We start from the raw sequence: 24,861 nt of genomic DNA on the forward strand, positions 1-24,861 counted from the left end.
AGCACAAAATGCATGCTAGCTACAGACTAAATAACCAAACCCCTGGAATTTAAGGTCTGACACCAGGAGTGTGTTTAGTCCTCTCATTTTAAAAGCCCTGTTTGTGTTAAATGCAGAGGCTTAACATGCTCCAGCAGAACATGTCTGTGCATTCCAGCATGGCAAAGGATCAGTATTTAACATCAAAACTGCCCCAGGAAGATCCACGGGGTCTTTCAATGACAGATAACAGAACGTGTGTCCTCCCTTTCTCTCCCCACCCCAAACTGTGCACAGCTCTGTGTGATGTTACTCCACAGGGCAGCCGAGACACTGGATGGTGTCTTCCTGTGATAAATAGGCACATTTATTGGGAACTCAGCACATTCATAAAATTGAAATGAGCCACAGCAGAAGTGCAGCAAATATCCAGTGGCTGCACCCTTTGAAGGGAAATGGAAATTGGAGATGGCACACTAGAAAGGATCACCTTTCCTCTGCCTCTGTCAATGCCATTTACATGCCACTTGCATTTTTAGCTCAAATCTACAAAGAAAAAAATTCTTTCATAACGGCTGCATTGAGCTCATAAACAATGGAAAATTGCTGATTTGAGTCTATTTAAAAGAAAAACAAAATTATTCTGGACTAGGCACAATAGCATTAAGTTCTTTTTTAACTTGTATAATTACAACTGGCCATTCATATGCTGAACTGACATCAAAGAACAATTTATTTTGAGTACTAGCCCATAATTCACCCTAACATATGTAATTAGAAATGAAATTTAATATGTGCCCAGGCTATTGAGAGAGAATGGGAAGTGCAGGCTTTTGAATTCATACTGTGTAGGAACTGCTTAATAATATGACAGCTAAAGATTAATCACCCATCACAGTGCAAAAGATCAGGTAATATTAAACAACCAAACAAAAATCAAACTTCTGAGCACAAAGGAAGCCCATTATAAATACAGTGGAAATTATACATGCCAAAGCTAAATTAATTCCTCGGATAACTCAACTATTATTGGAAGAAAAAATAAAGAAAAACCACAAAAATGGTACTTGGGCCTCTGTTTGTGCAGCATGTGGTAGTCCCAAAGACAGGCTGAGGCTCTGCCTCAGTTGGAAATGGCCATCCAGCCTCCCAGGACTGCAGCCCTGGAGTGGGAGCCTCCCACCAGGGTGGGAAGGAGCAGGGTGGTCCCATCCCAGCACCACTGAGGAGCTGACCGGCTGCAGGAGCCTCCAGCGAGTCCTGAGGGGTCCCAGCTGAACCAGAGGCAATTGCTTGGGCTACAGTCATCCCTGGGGAGGCTCTCCAGGGGTCCTGGACCTGTCCTGCTGCTGCTTTTCATGTGTCATGGCTAACATGGTGACACATCTTCATTTCTCCAGCTAAACCCTCCCTGCCTTGGTCTTTCCCCCTGCCAGTACTTGCCCATAGTGGTCACAGTGCTTTTGGAAAGCACTAATAAAGTACCAGGCAGGCAACAAAAATAAACTGGAAAGGGTGAGTAGAGTACAAATGTGCAAAAAGCAAAAAGGCTTTCAACTATTTAATTGCTGTCTTATGAAAAAAAAATTGCTGCCTGTGAAATACAGCGATTTATCTGCTTCAAATAAAATAACATCTGAAACATCTATATCATGTAGCACAAGGGGAACAGGTACAACTCAAGGCTAATGACTCCCTACCTTTCTGAGTACTTTGTCCCTGTAGCTGCTGCACATTTTCTTGAGCTGGTGTCTCACTGAAGCTTTTGTGACTGATTGATAGTCTAATAATTCTGATTGCATTTAATGGCTTTACCACTTACCTCTCAATGGCTGCATTTAAATCTTTTTTATCCTGATCATTTCTCAATGTATTCTATGATTCTGTCCTGCCATCCACCCCTCACATCAACATTGGAATTGGGCTTCAAGAAGAAAGCAGGGGGTACCTTTTATGCCCTGAGACAAAAATGGTGTTTTACTGAGGCATTTAGGCAGTGAACAGAAAGATTTCCCTTTGGGTTTAAATGCTAGTTTTGGGGGTTTTTTGACTTGGCTCTTCTGCACTCTTCCCATTCTCCAGCTCTGAACTTGTTGGCTCCCAGAACTTGTCAACAGCTCAGCTGAAACAATCCCTTGTGGAGGACACGTGGCTCTGAACATGTCCATTTCTTGCAGCTGGTGAGAGAGAGCTCTTCTGAGGTTTTTGTGACAGGAGGTTTGGGGTGGAAAGCTCTGAAGAACCGAACACAGGAAGTCACAAAAGGTAAAGGAGGACTTAAAATGTTTGTCAGTCCCTAATAAGTATCTCAAAATACTTTGGAGGTAACCAGCAGCTCCCCTGGATTACTGAGCTTTCTGTAACACTCAAAGTACCATCAAAGAAGCTGCCAAAGCTGCCTGTGCTTAGTGTAGGGACCACACTTCTGCGTCGTTTGGTTTGGTTTATTTCAAAGAGTTGACTTCTGAAGCTACCTCTGCTCTTCCTCTTTACTCAAATGCATTTGACCAAATAAATGTCAGCATGCCACGTATGGAGGACAGACAGCCAAGAGCCAGCTGCATTAGTTTGAGAAAGCTTCCAACAGCCACCAGGGTGACTTCCCCGTGCTTTGCTCTTCCTTTTTCACATGAGTTTCTGTGAACTTTAACAGGACTACAGGGCTGTATTCCTGTATATATATATATATATATATATATATATATATATATATATATGCACGTATGTATGTGTGTATATACATTAATCTTATATACACTTCAAAATTAATGCCATAGATGTGGGTAGGGGTATAACCTGCTATACAATCATAGATTATATAGTAATATATAATGTAGCTTATATAGCAATCATGGTTAACCCTAATAAATGTTTATAATGATCCACTGGTTGCATATAAACAGAATATCAAGGCCACACATGCAAGAGGCTCCTTCACCTACCACTGTTAATGAAACTGCTATTTATAGAAAATATGTTTGTTTGTGTGCTCATGATAAAGACTGAGTAATGAATTCCTCAGGGTTATTTAAGGTTCACATACACACAAAAATTTAAAGTGCTTACACAGCTGCACCTGGACTTCTTCCCTTCTATTTGGCAGCCAGGACTTATCCTGGGCTCTGAAATAGCTTGTCCTGTTTAACATTAACGTTAAGCAATGTAAACAGCTAACAATATCTCATAGTTAGCCATAATGCAATGACACACATAGCACTGAGGAACCCTCACTCCCCTTATTTGCAAGGATAATTAAGCAATTATCATTACAAATACAAAATACAGGGCCATTGTTTGTCTGGTTTTCAGGTCACTGGAGTCCCACAGAAATAAGGAAGACTGACCATTGCCAGATCCCATTTCAGCAGGTTGAGGAAATTTCTAAGTCTCCATTACCCAAATCGTGACTGAGCAGCTCCCATTTCCATGGAAATCTCCCAGCCTACAGCTGCTGCATGGGGTGGACTGGCAAAGGGAAGGCAAATAATGGGACAAACCCCACCACTTAACATCTCTGGGGACGTGTGGGACCACAGACATACATACTTTCAGCTGATAATGAGAGTGCACATTAGGCTGATCTAACGCTCTTTAGCACACACTGCGTCCAGTTCACTCCTGGCATGGATTGAATCCCCATGGACAAGCTGGCTTCAAGTATTTCAGGCTGCTCTTCCATCTCTGCTGGTTTGGATGCCCAACACTGGAATTTCACAGTTAAAACAACACTTCTGGGCTGACAGACACTTCACCTAGACTCTCAGTGCAGCTCACAGTCAGCAAAAGCCACTGCTTCTTAGAAAGTTCAAGATTCTTGGCTATCGATTTTTAGCATTCTCACACAGGAGTGCTGACGTGTCCTTGCAGTGTTAATAACCCCAGTTGCAATGCAGCTGACCTTGTGGACAACTGCAGGCAGAGGACAAAAAGCTGCCTCTTGAGGGTGAGTGAGGGGTGAGATTTAGGAACAGGCTCATGCTGAGAGCTGCAAGTGAAGGTAGGCACTTTTCAGGAAGGACAGAAAATAAAGCCCACCCTTCTGAGACACCTGGCATCCCCTGTGTTTCACTGATAGACCTGTCTTTCCTAGATATAACACTGTAGTGCCACATTAGGCTGCCCCAGGAGAGGGGACAAGCACGGGGCTGAGGGCAACCCCCATCCAACAGACCTCTGCCACAGCAGGTACATCAAGGGGTGAGCCAGGACCAGGGGGTTCAACAGGAACAAAAGGAGGCCAGGCTGGGCTACCCCTATAAAGTAGCCAGGACAGGGTCCTGGACCTTGGATAAGGTGGGGAGACTCCAAGGCAGGCAGGGCTGGGCAGGGCAGTGAGGGCTTGTTTTTTCATATTCAATAGCTGTTTGCACCAACTACTGCTTCACTTTGTACTTAAACTACAAATGCATTTGGGCACAGGCCAACCTTATTCTCCCTCTTTACAAACAGGTCCTGTAACAAAGCACTTCTGGTAACCGAAGGAACAAATGTTTTTTCTCTTAGTGAATCCTGCTTTAGAAAAAAGGATTTTTTTCTTACAAACCTGGCAGAAATATTAATTTTAAGGTTCCTCCTCCTCCTGAGTTCCATGCAGCCTGGTAACTCCATGACCCTGAGAAGCCAGACTAGATATGATAGCACCTCAATACACAGCAAATCTCTAAATGTGATTAAGCTGCAGTACCCTGAAATGTCTTTGGGAGCTAGTATCATCCCCTCCTCAACAGCCGTTCACTAACCAACTACTTGCCCACATTGTTTATAGGCATTTCAAACAGCACTGATCTTCACATTGATCTGTAAAGGATTCCAGTTGGTAATCCCCCTCTATCGTGGAAAACAAACATTTCCCCTATCTTTTATCAGTATTTGCAGCTTGCCTTATCGCATATTTGAAGAAGTCTGGGACACACTGGGGAATTCCCACAGGCCTAGAAGATTTCAGGCAGAATCCCACTCTATAATTCCCCCTTATCACATAACAATACACAAGATATGAACAGCCTGAACAGACTGCATTGACTATGGATTCCTGGCAAGAAAGAGCAAGTTTCTTCCTTCCAGGAACAGAGCAGGAATATAAATGATTAGCTTTCAGACCACAAACCCATCAGATTAATCATCCGTGAACATCAATAACATATATATATGGAAAATAACTACCAACCCAGAATGAACACTGACACTGATATCTATGTCAGTGACATAATTTCATGTCTTGCTTAAGTGGTCACCAGGTTCCTTCTCTTTGGCTGAAATAAATACTAAACACCTTAAATCAGAATCAGAAATGAGCAATACAACAAATGTTCAGTATCCATTTCAAGGTAAACACAAGAAGAACAAACTACATGATAAGAGAAGACACAGCACTGTCATCATTTATTTCCCTGGAAGAAAAGTATATGGTGTGTGGCCTCTCTCTTCAGCACTGTACTTTGAGGCTAGTGGTCACATTCTGTTCCTCTTTTCCCTTTCAAATTCTCCCTTCCCAGAGGCACATGCTACTCTATACAGTCATAGTTGTCAGGGTAATATCCAAAACCCATGGATTAATAAAAGTTTGAAATTACCTTTGTCATTTGACACTGCAGAACAATTTAGGTGGACAGAAATACTATTCTATCAACTCATCACTGAGTTGAGTTATCCTTCTGCTGGTACAACCAGTTACTTGTCCTCCCTGAAAAATGGCTCCCATCGAGATCTAAGTCCAGCATCTTGCCACAAGCAACTGGAGAAAGCTGCAAGGTAAAAGCAGTAGCCATCCAGTTCTTCAAACATCATGTCCCAAAGCTTACTTTCATTTCTTCAGTCACCAGCCAGCTTCTCTAAGCCTTTTTTTTTTTGTAACCTGCCAGGAGCATGGCCTGAGGCTGTGCAGTATCTGGTCTGATGCTGTGCAGTATCTGAGACATGCAAACAACCTCAAGAAAGAGAAGAGCCTTTGGGGATAGAGCATGTTTTCTCAGGAGAAATCTGTTGTTACCAGCTTTAAAGACAAAGTTTATCAACTATCTAAGCAGGCTGCTTGATGCTAACAGATAGGGTTGGAGATCTTTTTGAAAGACACCTGGGCTGTGGTGTATCTGCTTTTGCCAAATACAGGTCTCCATTTCTGCATTTTCTGTCAACTGTTAAATCCTATGGTCAGCATTGTGCAGAGGGAAAAATCAGCCAAATCCATTTCCTTCAGGCTTTAATAGCTGTGAATCTTGAATTCTGATGTGTGCCAGTGCCCCTGGTCCAACAAAGTATCCAAACTGAGAGGGGCCATCACTGCCCTTGCAGAAGAGCTTTGTGTTATTTCAAAGACAAGGCAGTCCCAGCACCTGTGCTCACAGCACTTCTTACAGGCTGAACACCCAACTCACAGGCAGACTTTTATCACAAATCTTTCTTAGGGAAGTTCCCTTCTCAAAAGTTATTTACTCTTTCAAGGCTTCCTACTATGTTTCTCTCCTTACATTTCTATTTATTTACTAAACCACAAACTTGCATGTATTTCAAAGACATATTTGCTAAGCGACTTCACAGTGCATTGTCTGATTGAAAGTAAGATTTCCCATAAAGTACTCAGAGGAAAACTATTTCCATGTCAAGAAAAGACAGTAGCAGGTTGTTGGCACTTTCATGTGAAATAACAAAATGCACATCCATAATTTCTTCATGTTCAAATAAACACTGTGGTGAATATAGTGACACGAGACATCTGCCAAGTCCACAATCCATTTCTTATGCTAGAAGCTTTTTAGTCTATCTGAAAAAGAAAACAGAGAACTCCACCTTCTGAAAAGCTGCTACTGAAAGAGCTAATGTCAAAATAGAAAATGTCTTAAAATACTTTCTCCATTACAGTGGGTGAAAACTAGTCCTTGAAAGTACAGAGATACTATTACTTTCCCTAATGTCTGAAAATGACAAGAAAGGACGAAAAAGATTGGAAATTAAGTACTTCCACCTGACACCAGTGTTGAATGCTCTTATAAGGCAGAAAAACAAGCATCAGCCATGCTGAGAACTGAATCAAAAACCTGGATGAAAAAGGCAGACTTCAATGTTGTGAAGCAATCCTGTCTGGGAATTCCATACATGTGAGGTGTTCTGGTTTCCTTAGCCTTCAGGAAGGTCAGAACTTAAAGGCAGGAGAAAACTCACAGTGAGACAGCTGTATGTTACCAGTGCATCCCCTTTCTTGAGATATTTTGCTTTTAATGGCAGCTGAGTTCTTCACATAACATCTCCATCAACTACTGAGCCATTTAAATAAAGATATCAATTATTAGCCACATAAAAGGCTTCAATCGTTGATCCAGTAAATCGGCTTACTCTCCCTTAGCTTTTGCATGAAGTCATTTATGCAGATGTGGAGCACGCACCATACACTGGCAGAGAAAGCCAAACTCTGCAGAAACACTGTAAATATATTTACCTAGCTAATATCCCAAAGTTCACCAAAATCCAGCATATCAAGCTCTTGTATTGCCACCTCGTGGCTGATGCACGTATAACTTGGCTTTACCAGAGGACAGCAAGCGCATCAGGAATTCCTTCTATTCCTGTAAGGGAATCATAAATCGAAGTAGAGCTTTAAATGGAGTTACATTTAATAACGATACTTTGCAATGGAATGAAGAGCTTCTCTGAAGGAAGAATATGAATCAAATACTGGGTAAAAACTCAGGCATGAACAACTCACCCATGTGTCAGCTCTGCAGTCATCCCTCAGCCAGGCACTCTTGACGGTGGGACACGAAAGACAACGGTACCATAAATAAGTAACTTCAAAATTATTCCAGTTAAGTAACCCAACTGGGAAATTTTTGTAATAGTTTCCAAGGCCCTGCGTGATTTGCTATTCAATTGACAAGATGAGAGTTGTGGTTTATAGGAAATGTTGCCTTTGAGAATTAGATCCCACAATACTGGAAGGGTTGACTTCGATTATGTCCACATCTACTTGATGAAGGGCAAAGGAGCCATGGGTCAGTGAAGAACAAGGGGGAAAATACAAGTGGAGGGGTGCCTACCACTGGAAGTGACATCAACTACTGCCCAGAGAACTGTGGGGGTGTTCAGCAGGCTCCACCCAGGCCCTTCATACCAGCATTTTATATTTACTTCAATTTCACACAGCAGTTTCCTGAACTCTCCAAGTAATTTCCTTCAAATCACCTGGAAGTCTATACACCTGCACTGGAAAGCAGAGGGAGTTTCAGCTTTCATATTTACTTTTATATTTTCTGAAATCAGAACAGTCTTCTCCTTTCCATCATCCAGAGTACTAAGTCAGGCAGCCAAGATAAAGGATTCATCCTTAACAACTGAAATAGGAAAAAGCCCATTCTTATTCTCATTATTATCTCTTGTTAGTTCTTGCTCTAATCTCTATTATTTTTCCAAGTACATTGCCATGAAAATAATGATCCTTTCATGGCTATTCTATTTATAATAATGGAAGCTAAGCCTTTACTATCAGTTCTGGATTTATTGTGTGAAAATGCTTTCAAAATGCCTGAAAAAATCATTTGCTTACAAGGCTAAGATAAATTGCTTTATGATTTATAGTAAGACAATCACACATAAAGATTGATGATTTATAATGGAAAGACTAAGCACCTTAATCACTTTTAACTGCATCCACATTTCTTCTACTTAGGCTTAGCCTGTCTCCCAAAGGGATTTAGTCCTGAACACTTCCTACTTTCCCTGGTTACATTACTGGTATCCCATTATACAGCAAAGAGAGATCACCCTTGGCTTTGCCTTAATCTTTTAAGTGAATGGTTCTCAGAACAGATGATTTGACCCTTACAGTATGGCAGGGTGGTGAAATAAGTCAGTTTTAATAGAAAGTTTTCTCAGTTATGCCACAAATACTTTCTAAGTGAGTGATACCAACCCATAAGCTTTGAGGAAAGATACCATGTGCCTATACATACTGTAATTATTTAAATTTCATGAGAGATGCAGAACTTTCTTCCTAAGACTTGTATCTTATTTAAAAATTAAGTCTGTGCATGACTGTTTGTGGAGTAAGAAGAGATTCTGAACTTTGGATACTGTCATGTCTAAAAAAGCTGTGTAAAAAGGAATAATTGCTGGAAGCTAACAAGCCACAAATAATAACATTCTCCCAATAGTATTTTTAAAATAAAGAGGATTTTCATAGTTGATTCAGGGTTAGGGGTTGTCTTAGAAAAGCCAAGTATTGAAACTGAATTTTTTTTGAAAGTCAATGACAAAAGCAGCTGTCAGCACCATAGTCTGCAAACCCCTGGGTCATTGCAAAATCAGCAGAATCATTTAGCATAGAAAACTACAAAAGCATATTCCATATTAATTGGTCTGGTGTTTAAAGGATGCACATTAAATTTAAATCTAAAACAAGATCCATAAGGCACAAAGACAATTAAAATCATCTGTGCACCTATCAGAGGACATATTAAGAGGTCCATGAAAAGAGAAAGAGAGGAGGAGAAAGGAACACACAAGCACCAAATATCCCTGGCTGGAGGGAGATGAGGAAATAGGGAACAAGTTACTTTCTAGCTGAAAAAGATGACAGGATTAAAAAAAAAAAAATAGATATTCTAAAAAATAAGATCAAATGCTCTGACTAATCCAAGAGATGAAAGCTGCAGAGGGATTAAGGACTGTAGAAAATAACCACTGCCCTGTTGCCTACAGCCACCACAGTTAGCCATGATTACTCCTTAGATGTACATTGAAAGCAAATGCTTTTTCCACCCCTAGGCCTCATAAAGAACCAAAACCCTCAGAGTAGAGCAGAAGCAATAATAAGAAAAGAGGTGTATTGATATGAGGTGTGCATGTGGAAGGGAGTGGGCACAACCAGAGCATCTGCTATCACAAGGTGATTATCCCAGCACCAGGGAATTTACTGCAGAGGGGCTGGGGGAAGTGAATTCTAAAGGTCATGTTGCTGTTCTGGAGCCTAATGCTGGTTCACCATCCCAGCAGCCAAAGGCTGTGCCTGTGAAATGAAAGCAGAAGTGAATGAATAGAGAACAAACTGGCAAAAACTAGCTCTGTAACGGAATTAACTGGCTCATTGCAAAGAGAAGGATACTAACACAACACAGCATCTCAGAGATTTCAAAAAAGTAAACTTCTGGTCCTTCACCAGTTCCATCATTCTCTGGACACGCTCCAGCACCTCAAGGTCTTTTGTGTCAAGGGCCCAAAACTGGACACAGGATTTGAGATGTGGCCTCACCAGTGCTGAGCAGAGGGACATTCCCTGCCCTGGTCCTGCTGGCCCCACTATTGCTGACACAGGCCAGGTGCCATTAGCTTTCTTGGCTATCTGGGCCCACTGCTGGCTCATGTTCAGCCATCCTCAACCAGCAGCTCCAGGCTGATTCTCCCCAGGCAGCTTACCAGTCACTCTTCTCCCAGCCTGTAGCATTGCAGGGGGTTTTTGTGAGTCAACAAGGGAAGAAAGAGCAAGGGATTATCTGAAGTCAGTGGCCCGTTCCAGCACAAAGGAATCAAACCATCTGCTCCAACTAGGCCTTTACCTGAACCTACAGCAAGTAAGAACTTGCCATGGTCATTGTTTTTGCTAGCACTCAAATGTGCTAGAGAATAGGAATTTCAGCCGAGTGTGAAAGTGGTGCACAGAGAACATTACCAGGCCCTTTATGAGACAATGGGCTATTTTTTGGGATCTAATGTGTCAGAACTAGATACTCTCTTCTTGTCAGTATTATTTGGACAATTAATAATCTAAACTTCTCTAAGTCTGCACAGTATTTCCATTTATTGATCTTCCCATTGTATTATCACCTCTACATATTACTTCTAACAGAGAATGGCAAAGATTTTGACAATATCTACAAAGTACTTGTCATTGTCTCAAAGGTGACAAGGTTTTTAGTACCACACATTGACCAACTGAGCCCCTTTTCCAGTCAGTGGGAACTTCACCAGACTGCCACAGTGCCTCAAACATGATGGTGAGTGGCTTAGACATTTCATCCACCAGTCCCCTCAAGTCCCATGGACACATCTCATCATGTCCTATGGACCTGTGCACCTTCAGTTTCCTTAGAGGGGCTCAATTCTCATCTTCTCCTACAGCAGGTCCATTCTCATCCTTACCTTTCCTTCTACAACTTCGCTGGGGTGCTTAGAACACTTGCCAGTGAGCACTGAGACAAAATAATCATTGCATACCTCAGTGTTCTCCACATCCCAGGTGTTCCAGAGGGCCCACATTCCTCAGTCTTTCTTTTATCACCCACCTGCCTACAGCTGCACACCTCTATCTATAATTTGAGTCACCCCTTCCCAAACATTCAAGACATACAACACAGCTAAAAATGCCAAATACATTAAAAATATAAATATATTCCATAGATACATATAAAATAGCGAATAGTAATAGAGCTAATAAGTTCTGGTAACATAGCTAAGAAATTCTAGGGTCTGTAAATTCTAAAGCCCCGGTGTGACTAACTCAGGCACGCGGTACCCGCTCTGCCAGGCGCCTTACTACCAGCCGAAGGGCTCAATTCCATCGCTGGCAGCCCCTGAAATCGGGCTGGGAAAAAACAGCGGAGTTGGAGCTGGTTTTGTCGCATCTTTAATGTGGCGGAGAAGAACCGCCAGCCAGCCAGCGCAAAGCCCAGCCTCAGCCTCGCCGTCCGGGCCGTTCCCGACCCCCGGCCACACTCCCATCCCCTGCCCAGCGGCTCTCCCGGCCCTTCCCCCGCCGGTTCCCGCTTCCGGGGCGGTCCCAGCCCACAGCCCCGCCCGCCCCGCCTTCCCGGCCTGCCCCGCGCGCGATGGCGGCGCCCCCGCTGGGCCGGCGCCGCGGGGGCCCCGCCGGGCGCCGGGGCCCGCGCCGGGGCCCCCTCCCCCCGCCCCCCCCGCCGCCGCCCCGCCGCCGGGCCCACGAGCAGGCGAGGCGGGCGCGGAGCGCGGCGGGGCTGCTGGCGGCGCAGTGCGAGCGCGGGCTGTTCCAGGAGGGGTTCCCGGCGCAGAGCGCGGAGGGGCAGCTGCCGGCGCTGCTGGGACCGAGCCGCCCGGCGCTGGCCCCCTACTGCGGGTTCGACCCCACGGCGGACTCGCTGCACGTGGGGCACCTGCTGCCCGTCATGGCGCTGCTGCACTTCCAGCGCGCGGGTCACGACGTCATCGCCGTGGTGGGCGGGGCCACGGCGCTGCTCGGGGACCCCAGCGGGCGGCAGCGCGCGCGGGAGCCGCTGCCGGCCGGGCGGGTGCGCGCGCAGGCGCGGGCGCTGCGCGCGGGGCTGGAGCGGCTGTTCGGGAACCACCGGGAGCTGTTCTGGGGGCCGGGAGCCGGGCGGCTCGGCCGCGCCGCGCTGCTGGACAACGCCCGCTGGCTCGGCCGGGAGCCGCTGCTCCGCTTCCTCGGCGGCGCGGGCGGGCGCCTCCGCATGGGCACGCTGCTGAGCCGGCAGAGCTGCCAGGCGCGGCTGCGCAGCGCCGAGGGCATGAGCCTGGCCGAATTCCTGTACCCTGCGCTGCAGGCCTACGACTTCCTGCACCTCCACCGGCACCACGGCTGCCGCATCCAGCTGGGGGGCCACGACCAGATGGGAAACATCATGTCCGGATACGAGCTCGTCACCAAGTACGGCGGGAGCGCGGGGCGGGAGGTGGCGCGCAGGGTCCGGGCAGCGGGCAGCCCGTGTCAGCACTGGTGCGGCCAGCGGCACCGGGGACGGCAGTGCCACCCTGCGCTGGGCACTGCTGGCCCGGCGCCGCACCTCCGCTGCTGTGTCCGGTCCTGGGCCGCTCGGTTCAGAAGGACAGTGAGGTGCCGGAGCAAGAAGGGCAGCGATGGAACGGACTGCCCAGGGAGGGGGTGGAGTCGCTGGCCCTGGTGGTGTGTAAGGAAAGACTGGATGTGGCACTTAGTGCCATGCTCTAGGTGACAGGTGATACTCGGTCACAGGTTGGACTCGAGGAGAGCAGAGGTCTTGTCCAGCCTCGCCAGTTCTCTGATTCCGTGATGGAATGCTGTGCGACTTGGTGCTGACAGTCTCTAAAGCACCAGGAGCAGAAGGCAGAGACATAGACCTCTGTGATTTGAGAGGAGTAATTAATTGGCCTGACCGTAAGCTTGGTACATACATACGTTTTGACCAGGTTTATATGAATTTTTAAGAAGAATAATAGGTTCTTGTATTAGTGAATCCAAGAACCAAAATCAAACACCCTGAAGCATGGGACAAAATCATGGCAAGTCTGCCAGCACACACATCCTGGTGTAATCACACCAAAGTAGAGGTAGTTGTGGTATATAACATAAAAACTGCTTAAAATACATATATATCTTTGATACATACAAAAGAACTTAAAAACTTAGGGTGCTGGTTTTTTCCCTAAAGCCCTCTCCACAGAACAGTATTCTGGGATCTTTTTGCCCATCATTCCCCCACTTTGTATCAAGGATAGAATCTTGCAGAATGTTTGCATTTTACTCAGCTTTTTCAAGATATAATTTGGGTTTTTTTAACATGCAGTGACTCTTCTTTCTCAGGATGACAGGAACAGATGTGTTTGGAATTACTGTACCTCTTATTACCAGCACTACTGGTGATAAACTGGGAAAGACTGCTGGAAATGCAGTTTGGCTGAACAGGGATAAGACCTCTCCGTTTGAGCTGTATCAGTTTTTTGTCAGACAGGAAGATAATGTAGTTGAAAAGTAAGTGTTTCTCCATCTTTCTTTTTTGCCATTGTTCATAAAACGTGATTCTAACTGTTCACTGTAACTGCTTCGTTTAATTATGTGCAACGCAAGCTCCATGTAGAAGTCTGTGTTAATTATAAGTGTTTATGAAATAAACAGGCATGACTGGTTCCTAAGCAGATAGGATAGTGGAACTTCCATATGCTGACATATGCAGCAGCAGATTAGAAGGTGAATGACAAAGGAGTGAAGCATAGTGCATTTTGTTTTGCCAGTGGGTTGACTCTCTTGCATGGCTTATTAGTTTTAGTACTGTAGCATCACAGTTTTTTTCAGTACGCTATATTACTACATTGATTTTAATAACTTTATGTTCTTTTCTGTATCTGTTTTACTTTAAACATCAATAGCACTGTAAAATCTGAGCTACTTCCCTTTCATATAAGGGACCTGCCTTATAACTTACCTCTCACAAAGATTTATCCCCTAGTAATTCAAATCCATGTTCTGATCACCAGCACCTTTCAGACTGAAAGAAGGGTATGTTGGTACTTAATGCTAAAATATTTCAAGCATTCAGACTTTTTACTAGTAAGGGTACCTTTAATACATTGCACGGGACTGAAAGTTCATTAAAATTGACTTTGTCATAAAGAGTAGGCTTAGGGATGCATCTTTAAATTCTCGATTATCCTAAATACTCTTCCTGCTGAGCTACTTGCTAGTACAAGTATGCTTCTGTCCTGTGATGGCCACAGACTGGCAGTGAGATTTTGCATTAGCATATTGTGGATCTCCTAAGATAAATACAAAACCTTGTTAGTTGACACATGATTCCAGTAATTCCTGTAAAAGTTTCAAGAGAAAACTAAATTGTTGATTGGAACACAAGCTTCATAAAAGCTCATCTGGCATTATATTATGCCTGAAGACTTGACCCTAGGCAGAAGATTAAGTAAAATGTGAGCTTTAAAGATTTGATTGAAAGGACAGAGCATCTTAGTATGTATTTCTTATACTAAGAATGATTTTAGTGCAGTTACTGAAGTTTGAATGACAAAGGCAGGAAATCTGTAATGATGGCTATACAGACAAAACATTTTTTCCCTACTCATAGATACCTGAAACTATTCACCTTCCTTCCTCTTGAGGAGATTGCCCACATCATGGAAATGCATGCTAAAGAACCTGAGAAATGGGGCCCTCAGAAACGACTGGCTGCAGAAGTAACTAAGCTTGTCCATGGTAGAGAGGGGCTGGAATCTGCTAAGAGGTAAAGTTTGATTCATCAAGCAGTTTTGTTTCAGATTTATTCTCTGGTAATTCTCCATAGCTTTTCAGGGACTATTTTAATCCATTAAGTTGTTGTTTAGATGTTAAAAGAGAAAAATGTAATAATCCTGTAGACTTAAAAATACACTGAAAATATTAAAAAAGCTTGCAGGGCAGTAGGGTACAATAAAAAAATGGGGGTGTATTTAAACTATTTCTGTTAGTGTGTGGATTCTCAAAAGAAACTGGGGAGGGGAATCTGATGAGTCGAGGAGCACTCTGTGTGACAAGAACTAGCTCTGTATTTTGATTGCTCTTTGTTCTCACAGGTGCACTAAGGCCCTTTATTACAGCAGTGTGGAGGCACTGGAAGAAATGTCTGACCAAGAGTTACAGGAACTTTTCAGACAAACTGCTTCTGCTGAATTGATGCTTGAACCTGGGATGACTGTTCTTGACTTGTGCCGCAAAGCAAATGCCATTCCAGATGGACCTAGTGGGTAAGTTCTCACCTATGCTGTGAGTATTCTCGAAACAGTATCTACCCTTCGCAGAAAGTGCTGGAGTAGTAGAGTTAAATAAAGTTAAATAATTTCAGACTGAAGTGAGAATTAAAGGAAGGAACTGAAAGGGAGAATTAAAATGTATTCAATTATGCGTTCAACAAAAAAAACCCAACTTAAGTGAGCTTTCACTTCTTAATAAATAGCAATTAACAGTTGTTTTTGCTTTGTTTTTAAGGTACAGGAAAATTACAGATGGAGGAGTTTCAATAAATGGGAATCGTGTAACGAATCCTGAGACAGTTCTTATTCTGGGACAGCATATTCTGAAGAATGGAGTATCATTACTTAGGGTTGGAAAGAAAAATTATTACATTATAAAATGGCTGCAGTTGTGACAACAGAGTATCTCCCTAAAATGACAGATCAGTTTAACTCTGCTGCTTGAAGATGTACTTGAAGATGTTTCTGTACTGTGCATTTCTACACAGCTCACAGACCACCCAGTATCAGTTTCCTTTTCAAAAGAGTTCAACAGAGTTCAAATAAAGGAGCTGAGTTGTACCACTGAAGAGATTGTAGACAATTGGCCTTATTCAAAGCACCAGTCATAAGGATCTGCACAAGAAAATGAAAAGATTCATTTCAAAGTCCAGCAATGGAGATGTGCATCCCCTCCTTTAACAGCCTTCTGTGCTGTAGGAAAACAGTGGCCAGTTATTCCACAGGATAACTCACAGGAAAATGAGCCAAAGCAAACTCAGACCCACTCCTTACAGCCAGTGTGTACTCATGTAACCAAGAAACCTTGCTAGGGACAAAGACAACCACGGTCATCTGTCTCTGAACAGGTTTGTTTTGAATGAAGCTGCAGAAAATTTATAATAAAGGACTAAATGATTAAAAACGTAAGTTGCTTCTTGGTTATGTATGGGGACACACTGCACTAAAGCTTTCCAGCCTTCATATGGGAATACACAGCAAATTCACGTCTGAAATCTGAAAGTGCAGAGCCTTTCAGAGCTTAAATCAACCTAATGAATCCCTTTTAGGCCTTTGTGCATAGTATGACTCACAAGGTGACAGTTTTTCCACTTCTTCGGTCCTGTGAACGACTGGATGCATCCATGCTCTCCAGCGTCTTTCCTGAGGGATTATCCAGATACTAGGGCTGTATGCTCTGCAGTCAGCTGGAAGATAGCACATTATACCAGAAGATTACAAGCCAAGTAATGTGAGCTACCCAAGAGTTGTGGGTGAACGGCACCACAGGGTCTCTGGACCAGAAAACACTTGAGGGAACCTCCAGTGCTTTGCAGTGTTGCTTTCAAAGATCAGTCCTCACTCTTAGGCCATGGAGAATAATGTCCTGGTCCATGAAATCTTCAATACCAATTTGCAGTAACGGCAGCCACAAGGGGGGGAAGTGGAAGCCTTAATCTAAGCTTCTGGAATGTGGTATATATATTCTAGAGTAGGGTGGGGAGTTTGTTACTGTTTTAGATACCTTTTTTATGTTTCTTCTTACTTGATAAACTTGATGCTGATTTCATTTGCACCATGACTCAAGTTTTCAATTGTAATACAGTGGCTTGCTTGTTATAGATGACAGTTTCTGCTGGCAGTGAAACTGAAATAAAGTACTTTCAGAAGCTCAGCCTATTCTTAGTGTAAATTTCAGTTTCCAGATCCTACTTATTCTGTCTAATAATGACACATCTCTAGCCTAATCTCTATTATATAACAATAAAAAGTAGTTGAGTCATTTCTACCTCAAAGAAAGCACACAGAGGAAAAGGGGGAAGGCAACACAAGAGGAAGGGGAAAGGGAAAGTTCATCCACCTAACACAACCACCTTGTTCCTTAAATGACAGAAGCATTAGAGCAAATCAGAAACATGCACCTAGGATCAAAATCCTCCAGTACACACCCATGTTCACCTCCAGAGAAATAAAACAGAGCCCATTTGAGAGTTTTTTTCTGGTTACAGGAAAATCTAGGAATAAGTAGTGTTTCATGTCTGATCTCTTTCCTGCCTGTTTTCTGTCATCGCCAAATGGTGCAGATGCACGTATATACCCATTTGTAATAAATTAGTAAATTCAGTTTTTAGAAATATGAAACAAAATAAAGGAATAAAGTTCTTTGCATGCAAGGTTTCTGATAAGATTCATAAACTCTAAGAAATTTAGCACATGCTTGCCTTTGACCAAGTCCTAGCAATCCAAACCCTTCCCTGACTATTGCCAGACAAACAGCTGGATACAACCACTACTTGCCATGACCATACAGGGCCATCACCACTGAGCATGTGAAAGTTTGGGCCAAGGATCAAAAACAACTGGAAAAGTCAACTGTTCTTTCTTAGCCTGGTCCTATTTCTTATATACAGGTACATTCAGATAATCAGAGTTTATGTTCAAATGTGAACAAGAAGTAATGAATATTAAACACAGAAATGCACGATTTAAAAGTGCAAAAATATAAGTAATTATTCGGGCAAGGTATTTAAAAAAAACTAAAACCAACAAACTAAAAAAGCTCCACCAAAAACATTTTTACAGCACAACCTGGAAGACTTGAATTGAACCTTATTATGGCAGCTAGCAATCAAGAGGTAAAGGGTGAAAGGGCATGCAGCAGGTAAACTCATGGGAACATGAAAGCACCTTCACTAGTTTAAACAGTGTCATTAAGCATGAAACCATATCCAAGTGGTATTAAACTTCAAGAAACCAATCCTCTAGCTCTCACCTCAGAGCAAGTTTAATTAGCAACAGAAAGCAGATGCAACAGGCGAACCTCAGTAACTACAGAAAACACCAGATACCCATTGTTATCACAGCTGAAGGAGAAAAGGATAATTCAGGTTTCCAGCAGGGGCACAACAAAGTGGCAAGTTACTTCCCCTGCTGTGGTCCATAAAGCAGGGACCTGAGTTTGCCATATCCAATCTGGCATCTGTCATTCATCCACAAAGCAATGAATAAATGCAGGTTTTACACAAGGTCTGCTCTGTTCACTTCAGAGTAAGGTCTGATGCACACAGACACCACCACCCTCTTTACCCATCTATTTCACTATGTAAAATTTGAACCTGACTACTGAATACAAACTGTTCACACCAGGATACTGTGTTTTAGTTAAAGCAGGACTACAACAGCCCAGGTAACAATGTCAGACATTTACTGATCTGAACTTGGCTACAGGGAGCTCTCCCCTCCATTATTCTCTCCCCACTGGAGAGCAAGTTAGGAAAAACTTTGTCCATTGATGACAAAACTATTTCAAGTATAAATTAAATAAGGTGATCTAGAACAGTTGTAAACCATCAGTCTAATCTGGGAATTTTTCAGTTTCTGCCCTCATTAGGCTTTTTTCCACAGCTTCCCCATAATTTTTTTTTTAATGTTGGTAGTAATAGTGGCATTTGAAGTATTTTAGCTCAGTTCCACACACAGCTTGCTTGAAACCTATCAGTAGGCATGAGCAGCCTGTCTAGAGTATGAGTTACAGAACTATTCAATAATGCAGAATTGAGTGAGAACAAGTGAAATCATAACTAAAGCTGTACACATATAGAAACTTATACTACTAACTTACAAGTGCATTTAAGTCCTGCCACCAGAACAAGTCAGTCCAAAACTAATTCTGGCATAATTAATTTTGTGTATTATCTGTTTATTAAATAACAGGATTGTTACAGCATACCCCTTCAAAGTCTTGCATTAAGGATTACAAATCAAGTTCATTTCTTGGCACTCAAACATTACCAAATTGAAACTTTTTGTGAAACTTAAACAAAAAAAGTTGTAACATTTCAGAAACCAAATTAACCGGAAATTTCACATGACATTACAGAGCCAGGTTATCACTTGCAAGAATTTCTTCGATAAATGAAATTCATTTGCTTTATGCAGCATTTCAAAACTTTACAAATCAGTATTTCTTCACAAAGAGACTGTTGGCTGAACTTTGGGAGTTAAAGCTCAGGTAGCAGACCACTTATGGATGGCACTACCTTGTTGAAAACTTATTGGATGTTGAAAGCAAAAGGGAGAGAGGTGTCAGGTGAATTCCAAACAGAAATGTAATGCTTTTGAAAAAACTTAAAAGCTTTCACTGACCACCAAATTGATTTAACAAGTGGTTTACACTTCAGTCATATTTCTTAAATCTGAGAACTACCATCCCTGGATACAATGAAAGATAAAAGTACCTCCTTTGTATTCATAACATGTAATGCATACACCACTTTTTAGGCTGTTTAAAAATACACAATATATATTTCTGTGTCCTGCATGAATTACCTCAGATCATACATGAAGTATCCAAAAATTGCATCTGTCAGACTTCTTGTGCTCGTATTGATGGCAAATTGAAGATTACCATGAGAAAAATAAATTTTTAAACAGAGCTTCTTGTAAACTGAATTTTTAGATTTTCAATCTTTAGCAAATTACCAAAGGAATTCCATTTTTGTTAACTGATTTCAGGGGGAAGGAACTGCATATGGTAATAAAAACCTCACTATCTTGGCCCAATAAAATCAAGCCATGGAGGTTAACAGCAGTCTCCTACTTTTCATGCAAGTTGTGTTAAAGTATCAGCAACACTATAGTAAACATTTTCACTTTATACAAAAAGAGTGAATCTGCTTGAAAAGTACATGCAAATATGTTGGCTGGAGTTTAAATAAACTTTTATTAATGAAAATGTTTACTTTTTCAAGGCTAGTGTGATCAAGTTCTGTATGAATTATAATCAGAAGAAAAAGAGAAACCTCATCAACTTAATTTCCAACCTAAAATTTAATAATTTTACGATTGTCCTCAAAAAACAAAGCTACTTACAGCACAATAAAATTTCCTCAAAAGCAACTGTAATCTCTGATATAAATATGCCAATTCCACAGACTTTCTTTCATACTGTCATACATTCCAAAATTTGCAGAAGTTGTGGGCATCCCCTTCTCCCTGACCAACTTAATCTGTTTTTAAAAGAAACTCTTATTATCCCATTACAGTTTTGAAATTCAGTTTTATTTTTCAGTTCTGCCAAGAGCAAATTTACTATCAGATGCTCCAGGGGCTTGGTCCCAAGGGGGAAGGAAGGGGAAGGTGTCCTTGTGCCTGATTATAAACCCCAACATTCATACGCAAGCTCCAGTGCACGTTAATAATTCTGCAGCCACTTTTTTAGTAGGCTGTTCTTGTTCACAAGCTCCAGGCTAATTCTTCCTACATGATACTCCATGAAATCAACTCTGAAGTTTTCTCTGCCATTGAAACATTAGGGACAATGAGGAAAAAAAAAAAAAAAACAACAAAAAAGGGAACACACATACATAGTAATACGCTCAACATCTCTACTGTGCTATAAAATGGAGACCTCCATCTGTCACAGTGCATGCAATATATTCATGAAAGAAAATACTCGGTGCTCTCTTTTCTTCACAGTATTGAAACTTCTACTGGAAAAGCAGCTTAAAACTATGCCACAAGACTACACCGGCCATCTTAACCACAGGCAACCTGTTCAGCAAGTTGGGCACTGGAACTTGAACATTTTTCCCCAAGTTCAAATTAGACTGTCACTGAGACAGAAGACTTGGTCTGCTTTAATTTGCACCAGAAACCTGGTAAGGAAACATTTAGAGCCATTTATTATATGGATTAAATACGACTTCTTTTGCAAAATACAGCATATTTTTCTGTTTGCAAATCAAACCAACTGTCTTTACATGAGCAGATTTACACAGTTGCAGTACACAGATAAGAGTTCATAAATAAAAATTCTACTCCGTATACCATGCCTAGCAATTGTCAAGCCAATGTAACCTCCAATGCATATAAATAGTGTGGCTGATACAGTCTTCACCAAAGATGTGTCTCACGGATCTCTGCAATGATCTGGCTGGCTCGCTGCAGGGCCTGCACGCAGGAACACACAAAAGCCAGAGTTAGTTATGCTGGACAGGTTTCTCAGGGACGTAACAGCAGCAGTCTGGGAAGCACAAAGCTAAAAATCAAATCAAAGCTAATCAGTTTCATTACAAAATGAGTGGCAACACATTAAATTCTCAAGAAGGGCAGACTTCTTCACCATGCACAGTTTTAATGCTGTAAAGCTTAAAAATAGAAGAGAAACTGCACCTACTTTCTATCTAGCCTGCTAAACAGCATATTTAAAAGTTCCTATGTAATCCTTTCTGGTCATGCATTGGTTTTAATTACTCTAGCACAGAAAAACAATACACTGGCATACTCTTCAAAAGCAGCAAAGAAAAAAGGAAGACAAGTCTTCAAAAAGCCTCCCACTGATATGATTAACTGCTCCCATGAGCTCCTGATCTCTTCATTACCTTTAGCATGTCAGCTGCCTCTTTCCTGCGCTGTGCCATGTCCTCAGACTCCGTGAGAAGGTCATCCAACAACAGGGATTTGTACAGCTGGCCCACCAGCTCACTCTGGAGAGTGTCCTTCACGTGGTTCACCAGAAAATGCATCACTGCCTTTGGCACACTGCAAGCACAGGGAGGTTGTTTCTTTAAAATAATTGTTCAAAACCAGGTCTGTTCCATACTGAAGAATGCACAATGAGGGCAAGCAGCTACACATAGCCATGGCTCTAACTACCAGGAATCTATCACTACCATAAATAAAAGCTCTCTCAAGTAAAAGCAGCATCATGTATGATATTGGAGTAGAACTACTTCATTTAAAATTCATTTCTTCCAAACAGAAAAAGCTGCATTGTAAAAAAACATGAACAGTATAAAACACAGAATAAATAACTTTGCTTTGTAGAAACCCAATTATCTCTACTGTGCTAGGAATGACACACATTAAAGTATGTCAACCCTAAAACCAAATTTTATGTGTAAATGGGAAGGGAAAGAGGTAAAGAAATAATTCATATCTCTGATATTACATAGTACGAACACTGCAGTAAAGGTAAACAAAGCAATTTCCTGCCATGAAATACTAAAAATTATATTGAAGGTATTAGTTTACTGGATAGACTGAAACACCTATGAGCCTCACTAACCTGCTCTAAAATCTGGTTTCCAGATTCCTGTACTTCCCCCACCCCAAATTTCTCATATACTTAAAAGTATAAATATATATGAAGTTAGACCTTTCCACAAAGACATAACCAAAAAAAGTTTTATAGAATTGCTCATTAAAGTATGACATTTTTAAAAGAAAATACTTTAAAGGCATTTTCCACAGTAGAAAGAACTTTATTATGCTATTTCCATCCTTATAGCTAAGTGCTAGAAAACTGAGCCACATATACTAGTTCCTATTTGACCTTCCCATTTGAAATAACAGGATGGCAAATCTAAATTCTATCAGGGTACACAGCACCTAGAGTTTATTCCAGTTATTTGCTGCAAATCTTCCATCTGAATTGAAGCATCCTCCAGAAAAGCAGGCATCTCCTAAGTAATTAAACCTTTTACTTAATACTACACAGAACTTGAAACCATTAGGGAAGACAAGTGCTTCTTCAAACTGCTTCATTCTGTGAAGCGTCAAATTTTACTTGCTGCTGTCACTTCTAAAAAATAAAATTATTTTCTCTCTTCTTACAAACATAAGAACATGATAAAAATAACATGATCAGATATATGATTCCTGAAATATCACAATATTTGTATGGCTTAAATATTTCAAGGAAGTTTGGGTTTACCTGTCCTGAATGTTCTTCCTGACAATAAGAAAGTAAGACTTAATAAGTCGTTCGATCACTTCACAATCTCGTTGCTCACGGGCAGAAAGTTTGCGTGCAACAGGTACAGGCTGTGTGAAAAAATAAAACCCTCAGCTTACCAATTCTGCTCATTTGCATTTGTTAATAAAACTCAAAACTGTAACTACTGCTCTTTTAGCCTGAGTTGATAAACATAACCTGTCTTGCAACAAACCTTTAATTCTTCGGAAATAAAATTAGAGACATAGCAAAATCCACATGCGTAAAACAAAGGTCAGAGGGCACCACTGTATTTTTTCTAAAGCTCTCCAAATATCTGTTTTTTACTTAAGTGGGTTTTATCTTTAATGATTCTTCCCTAATAGAAACATTCAAATTCAGCACAAGAAGAGCAGGAATTTGAGTTGAGATTTGTTACTCAGTATTGACAGCTATCTAGACAAGGAGTTCTCTTGCACAGGAATTTGTATGGAAGGGAAGACAGTTATCCCAATCATAGCCTGAAGCTGGAGCAGGCAGGGAGGTTGCAGGGAGATTGGAATCGGGCAAGAAGCAAAGCAGAAGAGACTGGCTAGAGCTCCCTGTTGGGAATGATATACAAAGATACCACATATTAGCAGCAAAGTCACAAGATCTGGAATTCAGGTATTTTCTTTCCTGAGCCCAAACTACATAGAAAAGGTGTTTGTCTTCCAAGACTCACCACATCTAATAGGTTTACAGCATGTCCTTTTTGAGGACTAGCAGGTAGGGCTGCAGGTAGCTTGGATTTTTCCTCTGCTGATACCTCTTCTGCTTTGGAGGGTTTCAGCATTCCTCTCCAGCTGCCTGTTACAGACTCCTGAGACGAGTCTGCTCCTAGAGAAGGAGTCTGCACAAACAGCACATTGAAAAAACATGGAAGAATTAGAACTTGGACACTGCAGAGAAGCGCCTGATCAAATCACTACAGGTAAAACTCACTAAAAAATAAGATTTTCATAGTATATTCCCTTCATTCTGTTCTTCACATTCCCCACATTTATTCTCCCTTTGCTGGTTACAGCTGACAAAAGGTGCCAGTAAAAGGAAAGCTTTTAAAACTCATACTTATCCCAAATAAAGGGTATGAAAACGTCTCCCATGGAGAAGTTCCACAGCATTTTAAGGGTCTACAAATCACTTCTGAAATATGGGGTGGCCTTTGTAAGTCATTTGGCTTTGACCACACATTGTATCCTGTCAGGATCGTTCTGAAGTATATGTTGAAGATTACCACAGCTCTTGCAATACTCGAATTTAAATTCTTTGAGTTTTATTTAAATACAGACTGGAGTTTCTTACAGTAACAGCTAAGAAGTATGCACATTTCTGTTTCGAGGTACCACAGCTATGATCACATTTGTGCTGTCCAAATTTACAGAAGACTTTTTTGGTAACAAATCAAAACAAAAATCTTCATTCTCTGGAAGTGAAGATCAGAGATTCTGGGGAGTTCCAGACAAAGACTGACTCACAAATCTTCTGAGAAAAAGATGTAACACCCAATTCTTAAACATTAGGAATCACTGGACAAAAGAAATATTAGTGGATGCTATCCACTGTATATTAACTAGTATTAAAAAACCCAAAGTTTATTTTGATTTAGAATAGGGAATGTTTTTATTTTGTACCTTTCTACATGCCTATTATCTATTTACTCTGTGGTTTAAAATCTA

The 24,861-nt window shown here is 41.7% G+C and overlaps 2 protein-coding genes across 6 annotated transcripts in view; one reads left to right on the top strand and one right to left on the bottom strand.

Moving 5' to 3' along the window:
- The first annotated feature begins 11,792 nt into the window (after positions 1–11,792).
- On the top strand, positions 11,793–17,101 carry YARS2 (tyrosyl-tRNA synthetase 2). Its single transcript, XM_005527951.3, has 5 exons — positions 11,793–12,604; positions 13,517–13,684; positions 14,787–14,942; positions 15,271–15,441; positions 15,683–17,101. The coding sequence occupies exons 1-5, from the start codon at positions 11,793–11,795 to the stop codon at positions 15,840–15,842; spliced, it is 1,467 nt and encodes a 488-aa protein (XP_005528008.2). The 3' UTR covers positions 15,843–17,101.
- Positions 17,102–19,105: 2,004 nt separating this feature from the next.
- The window catches only part of DNM1L (dynamin 1L), a 35,506-nt gene continuing 29,750 nt past the window's right edge, over positions 19,106–24,861 (bottom strand). For 4 of the 5 annotated variants that reach the window (XM_005527910.3, XM_005527908.3, XM_005527909.3 and 1 more), the window contains 4 exons: positions 23,868–24,035; positions 23,144–23,253; positions 21,810–21,969; positions 19,106–21,378 (listed from right to left, as the gene is read on the bottom strand). In XM_005527910.3, the coding sequence (XP_005527967.1) occupies positions 21,322–21,378; positions 21,810–21,969; positions 23,144–23,253; positions 23,868–24,035 (495 nt within the window). In that variant the 3' untranslated portion in view covers positions 19,106–21,321. The remainder of the gene's footprint in view (positions 21,379–21,809; positions 21,970–23,143; positions 23,254–23,867; positions 24,036–24,861) is intronic. The other variant, XM_014256882.2, reaches the window with a different exon arrangement.

This window comes from Pseudopodoces humilis, chromosome 5 (assembly GCF_049639895.1).
Source record: "Pseudopodoces humilis isolate 2021_Gansu_Grassland_sample_001 chromosome 5, ASM4963989v1, whole genome shotgun sequence".
Taxonomy (NCBI): domain Eukaryota; kingdom Metazoa; phylum Chordata; class Aves; order Passeriformes; family Paridae; genus Pseudopodoces; species Pseudopodoces humilis.

Bases quoted from the DNA above. Each gene is read 5' to 3' on its own strand.
- YARS2 (XM_005527951.3), top strand. From the start codon at position 11,793: ATGGCGGCGCCCCCGCTGGGCCGGCGCCGCGGGGGCCCCGCCGGGCGC. The intron at 13,685-14,786 runs GTAAGTGTTTCT...CCCTACTCATAG, and splicing joins GAAGATAATGTAGTTGAAAA to ATACCTGAAACTATTCACCT. The intron at 15,442-15,682 runs GTAAGTTCTCAC...TTTGTTTTTAAG, and splicing joins ATTCCAGATGGACCTAGTGG to GTACAGGAAAATTACAGATG.